Genomic DNA, 17,868 nt, shown 5'->3' on the forward strand with positions numbered 1-17,868 from the left:
ACAGGAAGGAGTGGTGCCTTCGGGGATTCTTGTTTGTCATCCTTGAGGAGAAATAACTTCAGCCCTTGGAAGTATTGGAAGTTCTCTTAATAGAAAAGTCCTGCATTGCTTAATGCATGGAAATCTTATTCTACCTCCAAACAGCATTTATAAGGATTCATCTAGAGGCCTCACTTGCTCACGAAATTCTATGTTTACACTTGGGAGTTTGTTATTCTTTAAACTTCTGGGTGTGTCATGGGACAAATATGAATGATTACCACACTAAAGAAAATAAAAGCTCTTTCCATTCTAACAAAGACACAAGAAACGGAAATGTCTTCACCATTTTCAAACTACCGATTGGTCTGCATAGACATTTGTTTGAACCAGAGCATTTCCAACCCTCTTAACTTCTTTTCAGTTTCTACAATTCACTTCCTGATGGTGGGAGTTATTTCCTACCATTCAGTTAAGTCAACTAGGGTTACTAATAGCATTCATCTTACCTCACTGCTGGAATATTTTCCCCTCCAGTGCTTAGAGTCTGTTTATTAAACAAATAGAAAATTAATGAAATAAATCTCTGCAGGTTTGAACATTGCTAGGCAAGTAAGGAAAAGGATCTAAACTAGAGTTCTTGTCAGGTCTAAGCAAGGATAATCACAGCCATTATGTGGTTCTCAAGACACAGACCCTAACTTCTACCACAAGGTTTCTCCATCTGAGCACTGTTGGCATTTTGGGCTGGATAATTCTTTGTTGTGGGGTGAAAGTAGGGGTACTGTCCTGTGCACTGTAGAATAATTATCAGTATCCCTATCCTCCACCCAATAGATGCCAGTAGTACCCCCTAAACTGTTACAATTGAAAATAACTCCAGACACTGCCAAATATCCCTTAGGAGGGAGAGCAAAATTATCCCTGGTTGAAAACTACTGCTCTAGAAAATCATAATTTGATACGATGAGCTAGGACCTGAACTTTAGAAATATTTATAGCCTAGAATGCTTGTATGTTTATTGCAGGCACTTTTGGTTTATAGTACTATGGCCTTATGAGTTGATTGATTAATTGATTCATTCATTCATTCATTCATTTGTTCAGTATTTATGAAACACCTACTTTTGAGGATGGAATAAGTAAAACAAAGAAACATAGCTGGTTATGAGTCATTGAGAAGGGGGCAGTGCAAATAAAATAGAGATGACCTCTGGCTGCTCAAGCTTATTCAGGAATCATTACCAGAGAGGGGTGATGTCCTTCTGTGGTGCACCACCTTATTATTAAGGTGACAGAGGAATTTTCTTTCTTGCTCCTCCCCAAATCAGTAATAATTTGAATTTAGACTGGAATTTTGAGTAATTTCTTTCAGGACAATGACCCGAGTCCTTCCCTGTTTTAGGGCCTTCCTACCTCCTGTTAGTTTTGCTTGGAACTCTCCTTCCATCACTCTTCACCTGGCTAGCTTGGAGTTTTCATGTATTAACCTAAATGTTCTTTCTTCAAAGACTTCTTTCTGGTCCCCACCCCTTTTCTCACCTGGATGTTTTATCATCCAGCCTTTCTGACACTTATTTAATGGTTTGATTGAGTGAGTGTGTGTTTGAGAAAGAGAGAGGGAGAGAGGGTAAGAGCTAGAGAGAGATTATTTCTGCTACTAGACTATAACCTCCCTGAAATATAGTTTGGTGTGTGTGTGTGCGCGTGTGCATGCACGCATGCACGTGTGTGGGAGGGAAGGAGAGAGAGAGAGAGAGAGAGAGAGAGAGAGCACAAGCAGGGCAGAGAGAGAGAGAGAGAGAGAGAGAGAGAATCTTAAGCAGATTTCATGCCCAGAATAGAGCCTGACTCAGGGCTCTGTCTCAGGACTGTGAGATCATGACCTGAGCTGAAATCAAGAGTCAGACACTTGACTAAGCCACTCAGGCTCTCACCTCCCTGGAATATATTAGGTACTAAATTAATATTTGCTGAATAAATGAATGAATTAGTTAATGCTGCCATTTGCTTAGCTATATTTCTCTCTCTTCTATTTACAAGAGCACCAACCTGATAAAATGTCCTTTAGGAAAGAAGTTCTGAATATGTTATTATCCCATCCAAGGGTTAGTAATTGCATTTATTGATCGCATTAAGTTATTCTAACACAGTCTTAGTAATTTTGGTGAAAGAGTGATCAAAGGTGATTAATAACAGCAAACTCAGATTAATTCAATTTTTGCTTCTCATGAAATTTGGGTTCAAACCTATGGATTTAGACATAGCTTTGCTTAGGGAGTTGATTAGTTCCTGAAGAAGGTTCAGGTGGTCTGAATTCATGTTTAGCTTTGGCATCGTACAGGTTGGGTGCTAAGTGATAGGATTAAAATCATACAGGGCCCTAAATTTGAAACTTTATATGGGTCAGAGAGAAATAAATTATAGCTGGCTAACGGGAAAATCGGACTCAAAGTAATAGTGCTTCTGCTGCATAGCTCTTAGTCATCTGATTCTATTGCTCTCAGATGGGCTGTTAAAAGAACTTCAGAAATGTGGCCACATGGGCTAGGTGAATTTGACAACTGTCAGCACTCAGAAAGTCTGAGCATTTTTTATTTAGTCAGACTTTTTTAAGACCATTGCTCTAAAGTTGTAAGTAAGGGTGTAATCTGTTAAGTGAATGAAGAGGAATAAACTGGTTACAAAAAAAGATTACTGAAAGTTTGTAATCTACTTTGGAACTGATTTTCTGGTCTATCTTGGGACACAAGCAGACAGTTTTGAGGCAAGGACAATAACAGGGAAGACCACAGTTCTGAGCACAGATGAGAAGGGAAAATGAACTCCAGCTCCTCATCTCTTGAGTACCAAATATTTATTGGTAGTTTATTCAGCATGTCATCTGTCGTTAGCTCAGTACTTCAAAGATGATTTAACTGAATCCCACAGCCTGAATATTAAGAATGAGAATGACGATTGGTAAAATCTAGGAAGAAAGTAATAAAAGTAGTATTGATGAGGAGTCTTCCACCATTCTCTCTGAATGGACTTCATATACCTTTACAGGCTTCCACTCTTATGAATACTGGTCAACCAGATCATAGAATTTTAGAAATGAAAGCAACTTAGGGACCATCTAGTCTCTTATTGATTGCTATAGGTGAAGAAACTGCTGTCCAGAGGGTCCAAGTGACCTTTCTAAGCCTCAAGGCAACACTTGAGGTCAGTGTCCAAGAAAGGGTAGAATTCAGACTTTTTCTGAGGCTCAGTTTCCCCATCTGCTCTGAGGAGGAATTGGCATCAGTAAAGCACTTCTCTCTTCTCTGTGCCAGGCACTAGAGAAACGACAGAGACCTGCCTGTTGCTAGGTCCAGTGAAGCTTCCTGTGGCCTCTGTACCAGTAGAAGAAAAATCAGTGCATGTTGTTAGCTCCATTCTTAGTATGCCTGAGCTGTGAACCATGTAGAAAAAGGGGAATGGGGATGACACTGTAACCAGATCATATTCCTCTTGGGGAGAATAGAAAGAATGAGCAAAAGAAAAGGGAAACAACAGGACTGGATCACATGAGTGACACGAGATTTATCCCACATACAAAGTCTGTCTTATACAGTTGCTATACTACAGTTCCAGAAAGTATTTTTTGTAATAGGAATTTGAGAGACAATATCATACTCCAATAAAAATGCTAAGGATTCCCCAAAATGAAGACCCTGAGAAGGAATAATTTCCCCATGATGGCCCTTATGGTCCTGAAAGTTTTATAATGGCACATAATTTTATTATTAAGAAATTCAGACTCTAAACCAGACTCAAATCTGGCTGTACATTAGCCTAACCTGGAAAGCTTTCAGAAAAACAAAAAACAAAAAACAACAATAAGAAAAAAAAAAAAAAACAAATAACAATACATAGGCCTGAGCCCCATCGTAAATTAGTTCAGTTAGAATTTCTGGGGATGGGATACAACAGTATTTTGAGATGTTCCCCCGATGATTTATGCCTAAATCATGTGGTCTAAAGTCACAAAACAGCCACCCCTTTGCAGAAGCCATACTGTCTAGTGAGTTTAAATCACAATAGGGGTTTATACAAACTGTGAAATTGTTTGAATATGCAATGTGTAGGTGGGAGTGGATGGGCAGGCTTGCCATAGAGATAATATTTCATACTGACCTTTTGGTACATACAATGCATGCATTTTTCAGTGTTCTACTTTCAGATGTTTACCCATGCATTCCCAACCACTGTTTAAAACAATGCCATACCAACTCCTCTTTGCCCTCAAACAAACCAGGTATCCTGCTGGAATAGAGGAAAAGTGCTCATATGTATGCCAGTGCTTAATTATGAGACTGTGTGTCAATGCTGTTATACATCTATTTGTAATTGCAGAGGTAGAGGAATTTGAGCAGTTACATAGCAGTTACATAGACAAGTTACATAGACAAGTAAGGAATTTAACACACAACTATTATAAAACAACCTCTGTGACACATTCCTGGGATTAACCCCTCTTATTACTTGAAATTTCTTCTCCCAGGAAACCTAACACTTTTTTTTTAAAGTGTACATCCCTTCCTCCCTTTTCCTTGTCCTGAATGGTGATTGGTCTCATAATAACCTGGCAATACCTAAAGTCAGCTGTCATTCCATGTTCCCTTCCAACTCTTCTAAAAAATTGTCCAGACAAAGAAGTCCCTTCTGAGCCATACCTGGAGGTTTCTCTTCATCCCTTATCTCCTTCCTTTTGCTCTTCTGTGGGATCTTTCTAGCATCTCTACCTCCCTCATAAGATCAAAACAGAACACATTTTTAATAAGTCTGACAAATAGCAAATGAAGTAAAGAATCTTGTAGGTGACATTTCTTCTGATTGCATTGTCCATTTGATTCCATCTATTATACTTCCTTTAAAGTATCATTATATTACTGAGATGTTTAGTGTTTATGAACAACTGGTAGACTAGCTTGCATCCCCTATTGCCCAAGGGGAATGGAGCATTGTGGATTCATTTAAGGGCACATTTACAATAGTGATTATCACCCTGGAGATCTTGGTCCCTTATAGACTGTGGAATTACAACAAAGGGTTTCCATATCCATTATGCTCACCAAGCATCTCGGTTTTCCACATCAAATTTCCACAGAAATGACAACCTTTTCCTGGTATTTTCTTATTTTTCATAAATTTACCTTATTTTTTATAAATTTTTATAAAATTTTTATAAATTGTTTCCTACTTAATATCTATACATTTTATTTCTAGTCATTTATCATTATCTCACTTTGTATAGGCCTTTATCTTAATAGGGCCATAAATATAGGCCCTATATTTATGGGCTACTTATAATTTGTCACAACCACTTTGATATTAATCACAGATATTAACAAGGTCATTGTAATTGGTGTCATTTGTAAGTTGTGAGTCCTCTTGTTCATTCCAGTCATTGATAAAATATTAAATGTGCTAGGTAGGGCTGTGGTCTTGGCTGTATGTTAGATACCAGTCACACCTAAAATTCTCATTACACATCATCACCCTTTTTTTGATGGCTACTTTCTAGTCCTATCTATTCTTAACTAAATAAGATCCTGATCTCCTATACTTAGCTTGTTGATAGGGAAACTGGAGTCAAACCAAAAAGTCTTACTTTTATACATATTGCAGTAAATCCACTTCTTCTCACAGGAGATGAGAGAAAGGATGGAAAAGGAGCTAACTTCTTTTCATTTGGGACAGACATCAACAATGAAATGAATGATGTCTGATCCTTTCTAGAGACATCTATATGTATTGGTCCATTTTTCTTCTCCTCCTTCTCTTTCTCCTCTTTCTCCTCCTTCTCCTTCTTAAACCTGAGACCTATGAGAGAGGACCTCTGAGGTACAAAGAAACTTCTATGCTGTTGGAATAGTGGATTAATGGTTACCACCTACCAGTTAGTAAAATCTCAGAGCTCTATGTACTTAAGATCTAGAAGTAATAAAGCCAAAGAGAAGGAAAAAGAAGCTTGGGTTTCTCAAAGCTTTTGGCTCCTTCAGGTGTGGAAGGTTTGAATTTTTCTTCAAAGCTGTCTCCTGACTTAGTCATTCCTCTGATGTTTGCCATTGTCCAGAGGCATATGGGTGGTCTGACAGGGAGTTCTTACCCCCTTCTTTGTAAGGGATTTCTCATGTGTCCCAGTATCCAACTGTCAGTCTTCTGGCCCCAGTGGGCAATGTCAAACATCAATAATGGCATCTCTTGGCATTCTGGGAATTTGCCTGCCCTACGTGCCAGAAACTTAGGAGATTATCCTTATCCCCCAGGCCCTGGGAGACCATCCAGGTGCCATAGCCTGCTCACTGAAGGCTCAGGAGAGATGCATTTGTGTCCTCCTCAAACTGGAGACAAAAATAAAATTTTTAATAATAAACATATACACAGAACATGTTTTCTCTTTACTTTAGTAAATAGAGTTGATATTTTTGGATTTCTTTATTATCTGGATATGTTTTTTTTTAGAAGGTTTAAAATGTGGCTGCCATAGAGAAAGGGGCAAAGGAAGACACTCAATAATGTAATCCTGTTGTCCTTTCACTTGCAGGAGACATTCAGTTACTTAAAGAAGAATTTCAGCAGACAACTTGACATCCATTTTCTGATGGCAGACTCAGTGTGGGGCCCTGGGGTGGGCACTGGGCAGCCACAATTCTGGGGCCACCAGGGGGTCACTGTCCAGCTCTGAAGGACTCAGGCATGCAGTGGAAAGGGAAGGTGGGGAGGACATGGGGATAGAGAAGCAGAATACTTAGAAGGCTTTGATGTATACCAAAATAGAGATAAAAACAAAATGTGGTGGAAGCGAAGAAAAGAGATAACCAATTCCTATGAGATTGGTCAGCAAAAGCTAACAGAGGCGCCCATGTCTCAGATGAGCCCTGGCAGAAGGCTGTGGTTCTGTCAGGAAGACTCTGGTGTGGAAGGACTCAGGACATGCTTTGTGCCTGGTTTGGAGTGCATGCTTCTTAAATATTTGTTAAATGGCCTTTCTAACGGAGTACATTATCTGAGAATGACTCTCATTCTCACCTCTATAACTACAGTAATGGAGGTGTTTACTTAAAATAGTTCGGTGAAATGGTGATTATTAACTATTTTGGGCAATTTCTCTCCCTATTAAAAAGCATGGTGCTCAGGATCAAGTAAGGAAGAGATCTGTTGACCTAACCAAAATAATTGGTGATCTACAATGAATGCAATTCCATTTCCTTGACATATTTTGGTATACCCATTTCCAGCTATATTTTATTACTGCTAATCATATAGAAAAGGCCAACAGTGAGCCATGATTGATAAAACATTCCCATTGTTCTTCTGAGAGATTAATGGTCCCTTGTAAAATGCCTTATTAAGTCTGTTCCTTACTTCTGGCATTTGTTTTTGAGAACAAATACATAATTACTAGGGAGGAAGTCTCAGAGAAACTACTTTCAGGATTAAAGAGGCATTTCTCCTACTAGCATAAAACTAAGGTTTTTCTCAACTGTTTTCTGTTTTCACAACGTTTTACTGTAACAGCACAAACGTCTAGAAAATCGAATAGGCAAATTGAGAACCTTAAATAAAGCTGTTAAATTGAAAGTGCCTGTCAGGACGTGCCTCATTCTCTCACATCTGCTCCTCCTCCCCACACATCCAGGTAGGACCAGCCACACCCCAGGCACTTTGGCCAACCTGGGCAATCAGGATGCTTTAAAGACCCAGGTGATTGAGCACAAGCCAGCACTGCATCTTGTCTGGTTCTGGGCATGTATTACTCTTTAGTCACTGAGACCACATCCCCACTTTGTACCCCAATTCTGGTCTTTGGGACTTGACCCTCCCTGTCTTATTGGGAACTCACCCAGCATCTAGATTTCTTGAGGTCTGGGGTCTTACATTAGTCTTCACATTGGTCCTTTTCCCTCCTTCCCCAACCCACCTGCCAGCATCTAGAGTCTGACCTTAGGACTACAGGCCTGTCACTCCCAACTCAGAGGACTTCTGGAATCCCCCTTGCCAAATGCTGTCCACCTACTCTGAGAACACAGTCATCTCTTTCTGCACTGTGGTGACATGACTGTCTGCTTGGACTATGATCTATTGCTGGAGAGAGAGAGAGAGGCACTGAATGGAGTACAATGGTTAAGAACCTGAGCTCTAGAATCTCACTGTCTAGGTTCAAACTCTGACTCAACCACTTCTTACCTATGTAATTCTGAGTAAATGAATAAGCCTGAGCTTCCTTATCTGCAAAGGGAATATAATGGTGATAATAATAATAGTCCCTACCTCAAAGGGTCATTGGAGGAGTAAGTAATCTGTGCCACTGAGCTAGTGTGTAGGAATGTTGGCAGAAGCATCCCATCTCCTGTTTGACTCTTGCCTGCACATCTGGCACCCTTTGGATGGCCCCACTGCTTGAATTTAGCCCTTTTTATTAGTAAAGGTCATATCTCATCAGTTCGCTTCCTGGCCTAATAATGCCTTGGTGGATTGCTGTGGCTTATAAAGGGACAAATGCCTTGGCTGGGCACAGAAGACCCTGCTGATCTGGGTATTGGTTGTGTCCCTTGCTTTCGCCCCACTGACTGTGTCATCAGACATGGCAGCATTGTGCAAAGAAAGAAATGGACATGGGGCTACTGGAGTTGGCATGTGCAAAGCTCATTCTAGCACAGAGTGGATGGCAAGATAGGGAGAAGGGGCCTTCTTTTTTTCTCTCTCTTTGCTTCTTTTTTTCCCAGTCTTACACTTTCTCAACTACTTGGGTCCCTATATCAGCATCTTTTCCAGTTACTCATTGTAAGTGAGAAGATGTAATTGTGTTTGATACCTGCAACAAATAGATGATCCAATGCAAGCTCTAGACACAATTTATCTTTTTACATAGACTCTATCAATGTCCATTTTTACTGTAATGTCCTTGCTGGGCTCAGGAAAGGTTTATATATTGAATACAGCTTTAAAAGTTTTACTTTTAAATTGCTGTAAGATAGAATATTAAGCACATATACACAACATCAAATTTATTTAAGCCTCCTCCAAATTAAAAATGCCTGGCTCTTAATTACCTAAACAGCTGACAGTAGCTGAAGAGGAAGCTTGGTTGTGCCTTTAGGAATATGTATTTCCCCTGCCATGAAATAATGACCAACAAGAAGACATCTTTTCAAGGTTCAATAAAAGAAAACAAGATGTATTTTATATCTGAAACATCAACATAGTTCCCATGAGAGGCAGGAAGTATGTATTCTGTGCAGGTGTAAATCCGTTCTATCAAAGAATTCCCCTGGTAGTTGCACAGTACATGGATCATGCAGATTTCCTTTAAGACAAAATTAAAAACACTTCCCCCAACCCTAAACAATGGTTCATGTGAAAAGCATGCCATTTTATGTTTCCTGGACTAACTGAAAAATAGTTAAAACTATTTTAAACATTTTAATCCTTGACAGAGGAATTGACAAAATATGTGATGGAAGGATGTCAGTTTCATTAACCCTGTTTTCTCTCCCTGTTGCAGGGAGAGAAACTAAAGGCTGACAGTAGAGTAGATTGGCACTTAAGAGCTCCTCCTTCAAGTTACAGTGCAGCTTGATGGTTGCGATGAAGGGCAGGAAGGGGTCAGCTGGAAAGAAAGGCATGTCATGCCTGGCGTGTGGAAATTTTGCCCATCCTGCTAAAAATTAGTGTGTGTAGGGATATCCAGTGTAATCCAAGTTATAGGAATCAGCTATAGGCCATTGCCAATCCATCTGTGACCATATAATTTATCTCTTAAGCTATGACACTTCTGAATGTGGAAGGGGCACTATTAAGAGGCCATATCTATTAAGGCCTATTATGGCACTATTAAGGGCCATATTAAGAGGCCAATAGTTACTTGGGGCTGATCACTACCAACTGGTCTGAATGGGACAAACTAGAGCCTGTGGCTACCCACTCCTAGGTCACCCTGCAGTGCTAAGTTTATGGTTGGCTATAAACCCAAGTGGCCTCAAGGGATGGAGAATCATTGAGCAAAGTAGATTTGGGAGCCTTTCATGGTGTTTCAAAACTCTCTGGTAGGTTTAAGCTAGCCTAATCCTCAAATATTCTTCTGGAAGGGAGAATATCTAGAATTATACAGTGTTACTATATAGTCCTCTATTTTCTTAGGATAGAGCCATCCATGGTGTATGTCTTTAAGCCAAACTTTCTAAACCTATACAAAATGTAGTTACATTGTGAAAATCATATAGGGAATTTTGAAAAATATAGATCCTTAGGCTCCAACTCTAGATATTCTAACTTAATCGATCTATAGTAAGGTCAGACACCTGTATTTTTAAAAAATTTTTTAAATATTTATTTTTTGAGAGAGAGAGAGAGACAGAGAGCGCGAGCACAAGTGGGGGAGGGACAGAGAGAAAGGGAAACACAGAATCCGAAACAGGCTCCAGGCTCTGAGCTGTCAGCACAGAGCCCCATGCAGGGTTCGAACTCACAAACCATGAGATCATGACCTGAGCTGAAGTCGGACGCTCAGCCGACAGCCACCCAGCCTCCCCGGGCACCTATATTTTAAAAAAATTCCTTTGGTGATTCTGATGCCTAGCCACATTTTTATAACCCTCTTGGGTTTGTAAAGAGGCTATAAGGTTCTTAAAGAGCTGCAAATTTTAAGGATTCAATAGGAGTATTAGAAGTTGAGAGCCAATGCTGGAAGAGAGAATATGAAAGAACAGAAATATTTTCCATAATTTAATTACATTTTAAATAGGACAGAAACAGAGGCAAATTGTTTAAAAATATATATGTTCCTTATTTTGCCCATGCCTTGTTTACTGGCTCAGGAACAATTTGAGGCATTATAAATGAGTCATTTTTTTTTTAATTTTTTTTTCAACGTTTATTTATTTTTGGGACAGAGACAGACAGAGCATGAACGGGGGAGGGGCAGAGAGAGAGGGAGACACAGAATCGGAAACAGGCTCCAGGCTCTGAGCTATCAGCCCAGAGCCCGACGCGGGGCTCGAACTCACGGACCGCGAGATCGTGACCTGGCTGAAGTCGGACGCTTAACCGACTGCGCCACCTAGGTGCCCCAAATGAGTCATTTTTTGAACTAAGCCCTGAAGGTTATAAAGTTTTAACGACAGTAGAATTTGTTAAAGAAATTCCAGCAAAAGTTTGCAAAGTAAACTATATAGAGGCAAGGAAATAGCTTTATACTCTGTGAGTAGTGCTCCTATCTATCTTGCTCCATATGGTAGCCACTGGCATAGTACGTAATAATTATTTACTTAAAGGTAGATGACTTTTTGAGGGAATGCTATTATATGAGAATGATTCTCATTCTTTTCTTTATACTTAGAGAAATTGAAGCATAGAAACAAAATAGCTTGCCCAAAATATTTTTAGGGCTGGTGTTTATTAGCTTTTATTAGCCAAACAAGTTAGATTCCTATTTATAAGCCCAATTCTCAGGGACTACTGTTGGCCCCACCATTCTTTACTTCTTCCTTGGTGTCCAGTCTTCCACTAATGGGACTAGATACTTTCTAACTGAAAGAGATCATGAAAGTTTTAGGCCATTATGGTGAAACCAAAACTGATCTGATTACTATGTGTATGCTTTCCCTTGACTGTTAAAGGAAAAGAATTTTGTGTCTGTGCATATTTAAGAATGATTACATTCAAGTTTTAGAGAAGAAAGTTACAAAAGTTGCAAAAATATTTTTTCTTATCTTGGCACAATACTCTTTCCACTCTATCAAGGTGCCTCTGAGTACCTATACACCAGGCATTTATCTTGGGGCTGGGGGCTTCTTTTTTTAAGAAACTTCTTTTAAAAGAAGTATAGTAAGCAAATCTCTTTCTCTATGGCTTTAGGGTACTGTAAAGCAGATAATATATATAAGATCCAGAGTGTGGAAGAAAAAAGAGTGTTTCTTGGCATAAATCACCTTTGTATGAAAACAGCACCCTTGCCCTTTCCTCACACAAACCAAGCCAGGAGTATCATGAAAGGGTCCAGAACCCCACAGATCAGTGCGCGCAGCCCTGTTCTTGCAGGGGCCAATTCTCTGTTTCATCATAGAGAACTTATGTTGAAAAGTAGGGCAAATTAAAGCAGTTTCACTCAGAATATGAAAATGTCTGTTATTTTATGGACTTGAGTGGGCAGGATGCATAAGCAGGTGGTTTTTCAAATTACTGGACTTTCCAGATGCTGTTTACTATTGCAGCTGTTCTTACTTTAAGCCCTTTTAAAATGTAGCCAGTGCTGTTGTTAATTGGAAGAATAAGCCACACCATGAACTTTTTCATAATTCAAAGACATTTGGTGTATCTTGTCTAAATTTTAATAAGTTTTATGAAATTTCATAACCAAACCAAATTTGAGTTAATCTTTCAGTGTCTTTTGATGACAGGAGATGGAGAAGAAAAAAAGACTTTCTTTTAATAAACATTTAAAACGTATATCATTGTTGGCTAAAGTTGTGTTTTCAGATGCTTATGAATGAATAATAACCCCCAACTTAGTATTATTCTTTATTCAGTGATGTGAGAATAATTTCCCACCAAAAATGACCATAATGCTCCTTTACAAGCTGGAGATTCTGAATTCCATGCATGATCTCATCCTATGTGGCATGTGTATCACCTTCTTGTGAAGCTATCTCCTACACAAATAAACCAACAAAACCGACTCCAACAGAAGAAAATATTAATAGGGTACTGAGTGCTTTGAGACCATCTGATCTTTTAAGTTTTATGCTTTGATTATATGTATATCAAATAAACAGAGAATTAAAAATGACCTTTATATTGAGATTAATTGTCAATGGCTCTAGAGTGCTTTCTAGCTGAAAGGGATCAGGGAGGCATTAGGACGTCATTTTGAAATCAAAACCGGTCTGATTACCATGTGTATGACTTTTTTTTGACTTCCAAAGAAAATTTTGTGTCTGAAAATATTTAAGAATTATTACATTCAAGTTTTAGGATAGAAAGTTACAAATGCATATTTTTATTTTCCAACCAAGTTCTTCTCTCATATGTTCTGATTTTTCTCAGAACTAATCTCAGAATTGTCTCAATTCATTCCTTCCCTCAAAGCAATAGTCTATAAGAATCACATAATCTTGTCTATCCTTCCTTATATTTCAAAATATCTGTTTTGGACAGTAATCATTTGAAAACATGGATAAAATTTTAAACTTCCTTATTTAAATTTCCCTTAAATAATTGGAAGTTAGGCTGGTAACCATTATGTTCTCTTCCAATTATAAAATTCTGTCATTTTGTGCTTTTTATCTCCAGTGCCACTGCATACTGTCTTTCTCATTTCATGTCTAGACCATAATAAAAAATTACATCTTAACAGTTCTCTGCTCATCCAGACTGTCTACCTTTCCTTACATAGTATAGTTTAACTAGTCATCTTCCAGAAAGCCCACCCTCACCATGTCATACTCAAACTTGAAGTCTTCTTGCCTTCTCACTGCTCACTGCTGAGATGATAAAGTCCAAAGTTATCATGAGTGCTGAATAAAGGACTCTGCCGTCTGGCCATGATCATCTGGCTCATCTTTATGACGTACCATTCTGCCACATGAACTCTCTAATTCCGATCAAAACGGGCTACTAAACCTTCCATCATGCCCTATATGAGACATTCCCATCTCTGCCTGGTTTATTTAGAACGCCCTCCTGTGCTTTTCCCTGCTATTTGCATTCTATTTGTCCTTTGTGATCCAACTCAGATTGCACTCTTTTGTGCTCTTCTCTATTAAACTATAATCCGTCTCCCTTCCCTCACCCTGTTGTGCTATCCACAGGAAGGTCTCCCTAACACTTAACATCAATATCGTTCACTTTTTTTTTTTTTTAATTTTTTTCTTTTCAACGTTTATTTATTTTTGGGACAGAGACAGACAGAGCATGAACGGGGGAGGGGCAGAGAGAGAGGGAGACACAGAATGGGAAGCAGGCTCCAGGCTCTGAGCCATCAGCCCAGAGCCCGACGCGGGGCTCGAACTCACGGACCGTGAGATCGTGACCTGGCTGAAGTCGAACGCTTAACCGACTGCGCCACCCAGGCGCCCCTATCGTTCCCTTTTTTAAAAACTTTATTGAAGAATTAATTGACAAGTATAATTGAATGTATTCAACGTGTACAATGTGATAATCTGATATACATCTACATTGTTTGATTAGCAAGATCAAGATAATACCATTCACTTTTTAAAAACCTTTTTATTATTCAATATTCAATAATACTTACTTTTGACTTATTACATTATATTTGATCTATTTCCAAAATGATGATGAGAAGTTTTATAGTAGACACCACATAAAATATCCTGTCTTAAAAAAGAAAGTGAAAATACAAAACCATATGTGGGAAAGAGTAAGTAACATGGGTTAATGAAACTTAAAATCTAGCTATATGTTTCCTGGCAGTCAAAGCAAAAAGGACCCATTAGTTACCATTTGGCAGTGACTTACTATTGTGATATGGTGTGTGTATTTTTTTAAACATTTTATCTATTTACATCTTGTCTCACTAACTGTAATCCTTGTGATTGTTAGGACTTATTTTGGGAATTATCCTTTGTAGTATGTAACACAGTGTGTAGTCTAGCATATGATGAATTTAACAAAGGAATTGATTGATGGCTAATATGATATCTGAACCCATGTTATTTATATAGAAGTTACAAATAAGTGCATAGTAAACATACAAATGAAAATGTGAACATAAAAAGAAGACAGTAATCTCAGAGAGAGAATGAGGGTCCGAAGTTGTGATCACTTTAATCAGAAGAAATTTTAAAAAGCATTCATAGCCTACTATTTTTGGACAAATGTCTATACAGATATCTCATAGTATAGCAAACCTTTAGTGAGATAAACTAATTTTATTGGAATGAATTGTATAGACCAATTTATGTCATTATCACTAGTGGAATAGGTGATAATACTCTACCCTCTTGAAATATAAATTCATGGCATACCCAGCTTCTGAGTTTTCTTTTCCTCCGTAAGTAGCTGTTTTATGAGACTGAAAGGACACTGTGCAGATGAACCATACTGTTCCTCACACTGTACATCAGTGTTTCATTTCTTCTCCTTCTAGAGTTATTTTTCTAAACTTGGTATAAGAGACTTTTAAAAGTGCAGGGAACTAGTCTGGCGCTGTCCAAAAGCAATTTCCATGATGATGGAAATGTTCTGTACCTGTGCTAATACAGGAGCCAGTAACCTCATATACTGAGAACTCAGATTGTGGCTAGTGTGACTGAGGAACTGAATTTTAAATTTTATTTAATGTTAATTATTTGAAATTGAAATGAAAGAGCCACAAGAGGCTAGAGAAGACAGACTCAGCAGAGGCAGCTTTTATGGAGCTGCTTGCCTTTCAAACAGGCCTTTCCTTACCTGATTTGGTATCCTGACCACTGTTTCTTCTATTATCACATGAAGTTTTAAGCTACTGTGCATTCACAGAACTCGGGATGATTTTGTTATTTTAAGAAGTCTGTGTCATCAAAAGGAAAATTTAGGGAAATTTATTATTTACTGCCATGTACATTGGAGAGAATCATCCCTCTTTCTGTCATCATGTCTGTGCTTGGACTCAAAGAAAAACAGTTATAAAATAGGAGTCTCCATAGAATATAGGCCACCCTTCCCGTCTCTACTGGCAGACAGCACTCTTTGGGCAAAATTTGTACTTGTAACTTGGGTCTCTCTTTGTAGAGCATTCTCTGAAGTCCTCTCTTGACCAAGCAGCTGGTCTCCAAAATCTTCCCAAGGTGGATTTTTCTGTCTAACTGTCTTGTTTTGCTCATAGGAGCAAATGGGAGGAGTTTGATTTCTCTAGGCCAGCAGGAGCTTGCTGTAACTCTTCCTTTTAATTTTTTTTTTTTTTAATATGAGGATCCCCACACTTGCTCTTTGAAATGCTATTCTGTAAACTGCTATTTCCTCTAAGCCTGTTATGCCTTTTTTCCATCTGTGTTGAAGTCTCTTTTCCCAGTGGGGCCTTTCTTTCTCAGCTTAGTCATGCTATGTGTAGAGACCCACATCCACACTGCTGGCCTCTCTGACTCATCCTGGGAGGCTTGCTTGCTCCAGGAACCCCACTCACACTATGGTGGAACAACAGGGAGGCTCCAATGAAGCTGGCCCTTTCTGAAATCTGCCTCTTTTCCTGGCATCTCTTCTCATCCAAAGCTACATGAGACTGGCAAAAAAAAAAAAAAAATGCCCTGCCCCGCCCCCCTTGCCCCTTTGAAGTAATGCTTCTAGTAAGTAGTTTTTATCAACTTTAATTTCCAGTTTATAAACTACTCTTGTTATTGCTGCTGCTTTTAAATATTCCATAATCTGGCTAGTAGAAAAACCCGCTAATGCTCCAGTTTTCCTTTTTCCTCCATCAGCAAGCCAAGAGAGTCAGTTCTGACAGTTACATTTTCCTTCCAGTTACAGGTTAAATTGTTTCCCTTTTTGAAATATATTATTCATAAATGTGAACAGTTTCTGAACTCTAGCTCCTCCCATCCACAGATAGAAGGCTGGGTACGTGGAAATCACTCATCTGCCCCATTGGCTGTTCTGGGTTATGCAGAATTGGGTCTTCACACTGTAATCTTTCAGGCCAGGATTTTCCTTGGCCTTCCCCACCCCTCAAAGAAAACTCTCTGCCAAGAATGGCTTAGACCCATGATTTCCCAATCCAGATGGGTTCAGACAATAAATTTCTCTGACTTGATTTGCTAAAAGGGTCGAAGTTGAATAATATAATGATAATCAAAAACTGACCACTGATTGAAATCTAAATTTGGCCAATAACTCATTCAATTAACTTTTTTTTTTTTTAATCACTAAAAACATTCTGAAAGTATAAAAAGGAACTCCAACCTGAGTGTCCCATTAGCTGAGGGAAGGCTGACTCAGGTAGTCACTGAAGAAACAATTTTATATACCTAACTAGAGGTGTCTATGGGAGAAATCAAGAAGTACACATTATTTTCTGTTGTGTAAATTAGCTTGATTGTGCATGAGTACAATACCTTTCCAGTTAAAATACCTTTCATATGTATAACATTATATCCTATTATATATAATATGTACTATATGTATTACTTGTACTTAGTCTGAAGCATTTTTACCCACTGTATTATTTTCAAGAAAATATCTTGATTGGAGCTACGATAATCTGCCCACTCTGCATTCCGGTTCTCATCTTGGCACAAGACCTTATGCAGTGACCTTACTGCTTTAATTCTATGTGCAATAGGGCACCACCCTTCACTAGACGTTAAGCCTGGGAATAGACAGAGGGTGACCTGCAGGGCAACTGTCCCACCCTCCCAAGGAGGGTGGGTCAATCTGTTGCAGAGATCCAGAGTTTCATTTGCCAGGAGAAAAGTGCAGTTGTAGGAAAAGTGCAGTTATATGAAACTCCATTAGCTACATTCCGGCTGAACTAACCAGCAGGAGGGGGGAGGGGATATGTGACATTTCTGAAAACTGCTGGAGCTCCCACACATCAAGCCCAGAAAACGATATGTGTGGCAAAGGTACAGAAGGATGCACAGCCTGCTTGCCAGAAGAGAGCTGTCCCAACCCTGACAGCGTCTCAGGGGCGGGGGTGGGGTGGGGGGGGCGTCCTTTATACGGTGGCCGCCTCACCTTACCTTGACAACGTCGTCATTGAGATGCTTGGGATCGCGGTTGACCAAGTCGATCTCCTTCGTGTGCGCGTCGTACACTTGCTTCTCGTTAATCTCTTCTGCCATGGCCTTGTTGTTGGGCTTGTAGATATTGCCCTGTTCCCGGATGGGAACAGTGTAGAGATGTCCCTGCGGAGGGCAGACGGCCAGG

At 39.2% G+C, this 17,868-nt stretch overlaps 1 protein-coding gene across 2 annotated transcripts in view; it reads right to left on the reverse strand.

Moving 5' to 3' along the window:
• Window positions 1-17,868, reverse strand: part of CAV1 (caveolin 1) — a 34,977-nt gene that overhangs the window by 15,415 nt on the left and 1,694 nt on the right. For both annotated transcript variants that reach the window (XM_040472175.1, XM_040472176.1), the window contains exon 2: window positions 17,682-17,846. In XM_040472175.1, coding sequence (XP_040328109.1) covers window positions 17,682-17,846 — 165 coding nt within the window. The remainder of the gene's footprint in view (window positions 1-17,681; window positions 17,847-17,868) is intronic.

Source organism: Herpailurus yagouaroundi, unplaced genomic scaffold (genome assembly GCF_014898765.1).
Source record: "Herpailurus yagouaroundi ecotype Mexico unplaced genomic scaffold, PumYag 100, whole genome shotgun sequence".
In the NCBI taxonomy this organism is placed as follows: Eukaryota; Metazoa; Chordata; class Mammalia; order Carnivora; family Felidae; genus Herpailurus; species Herpailurus yagouaroundi.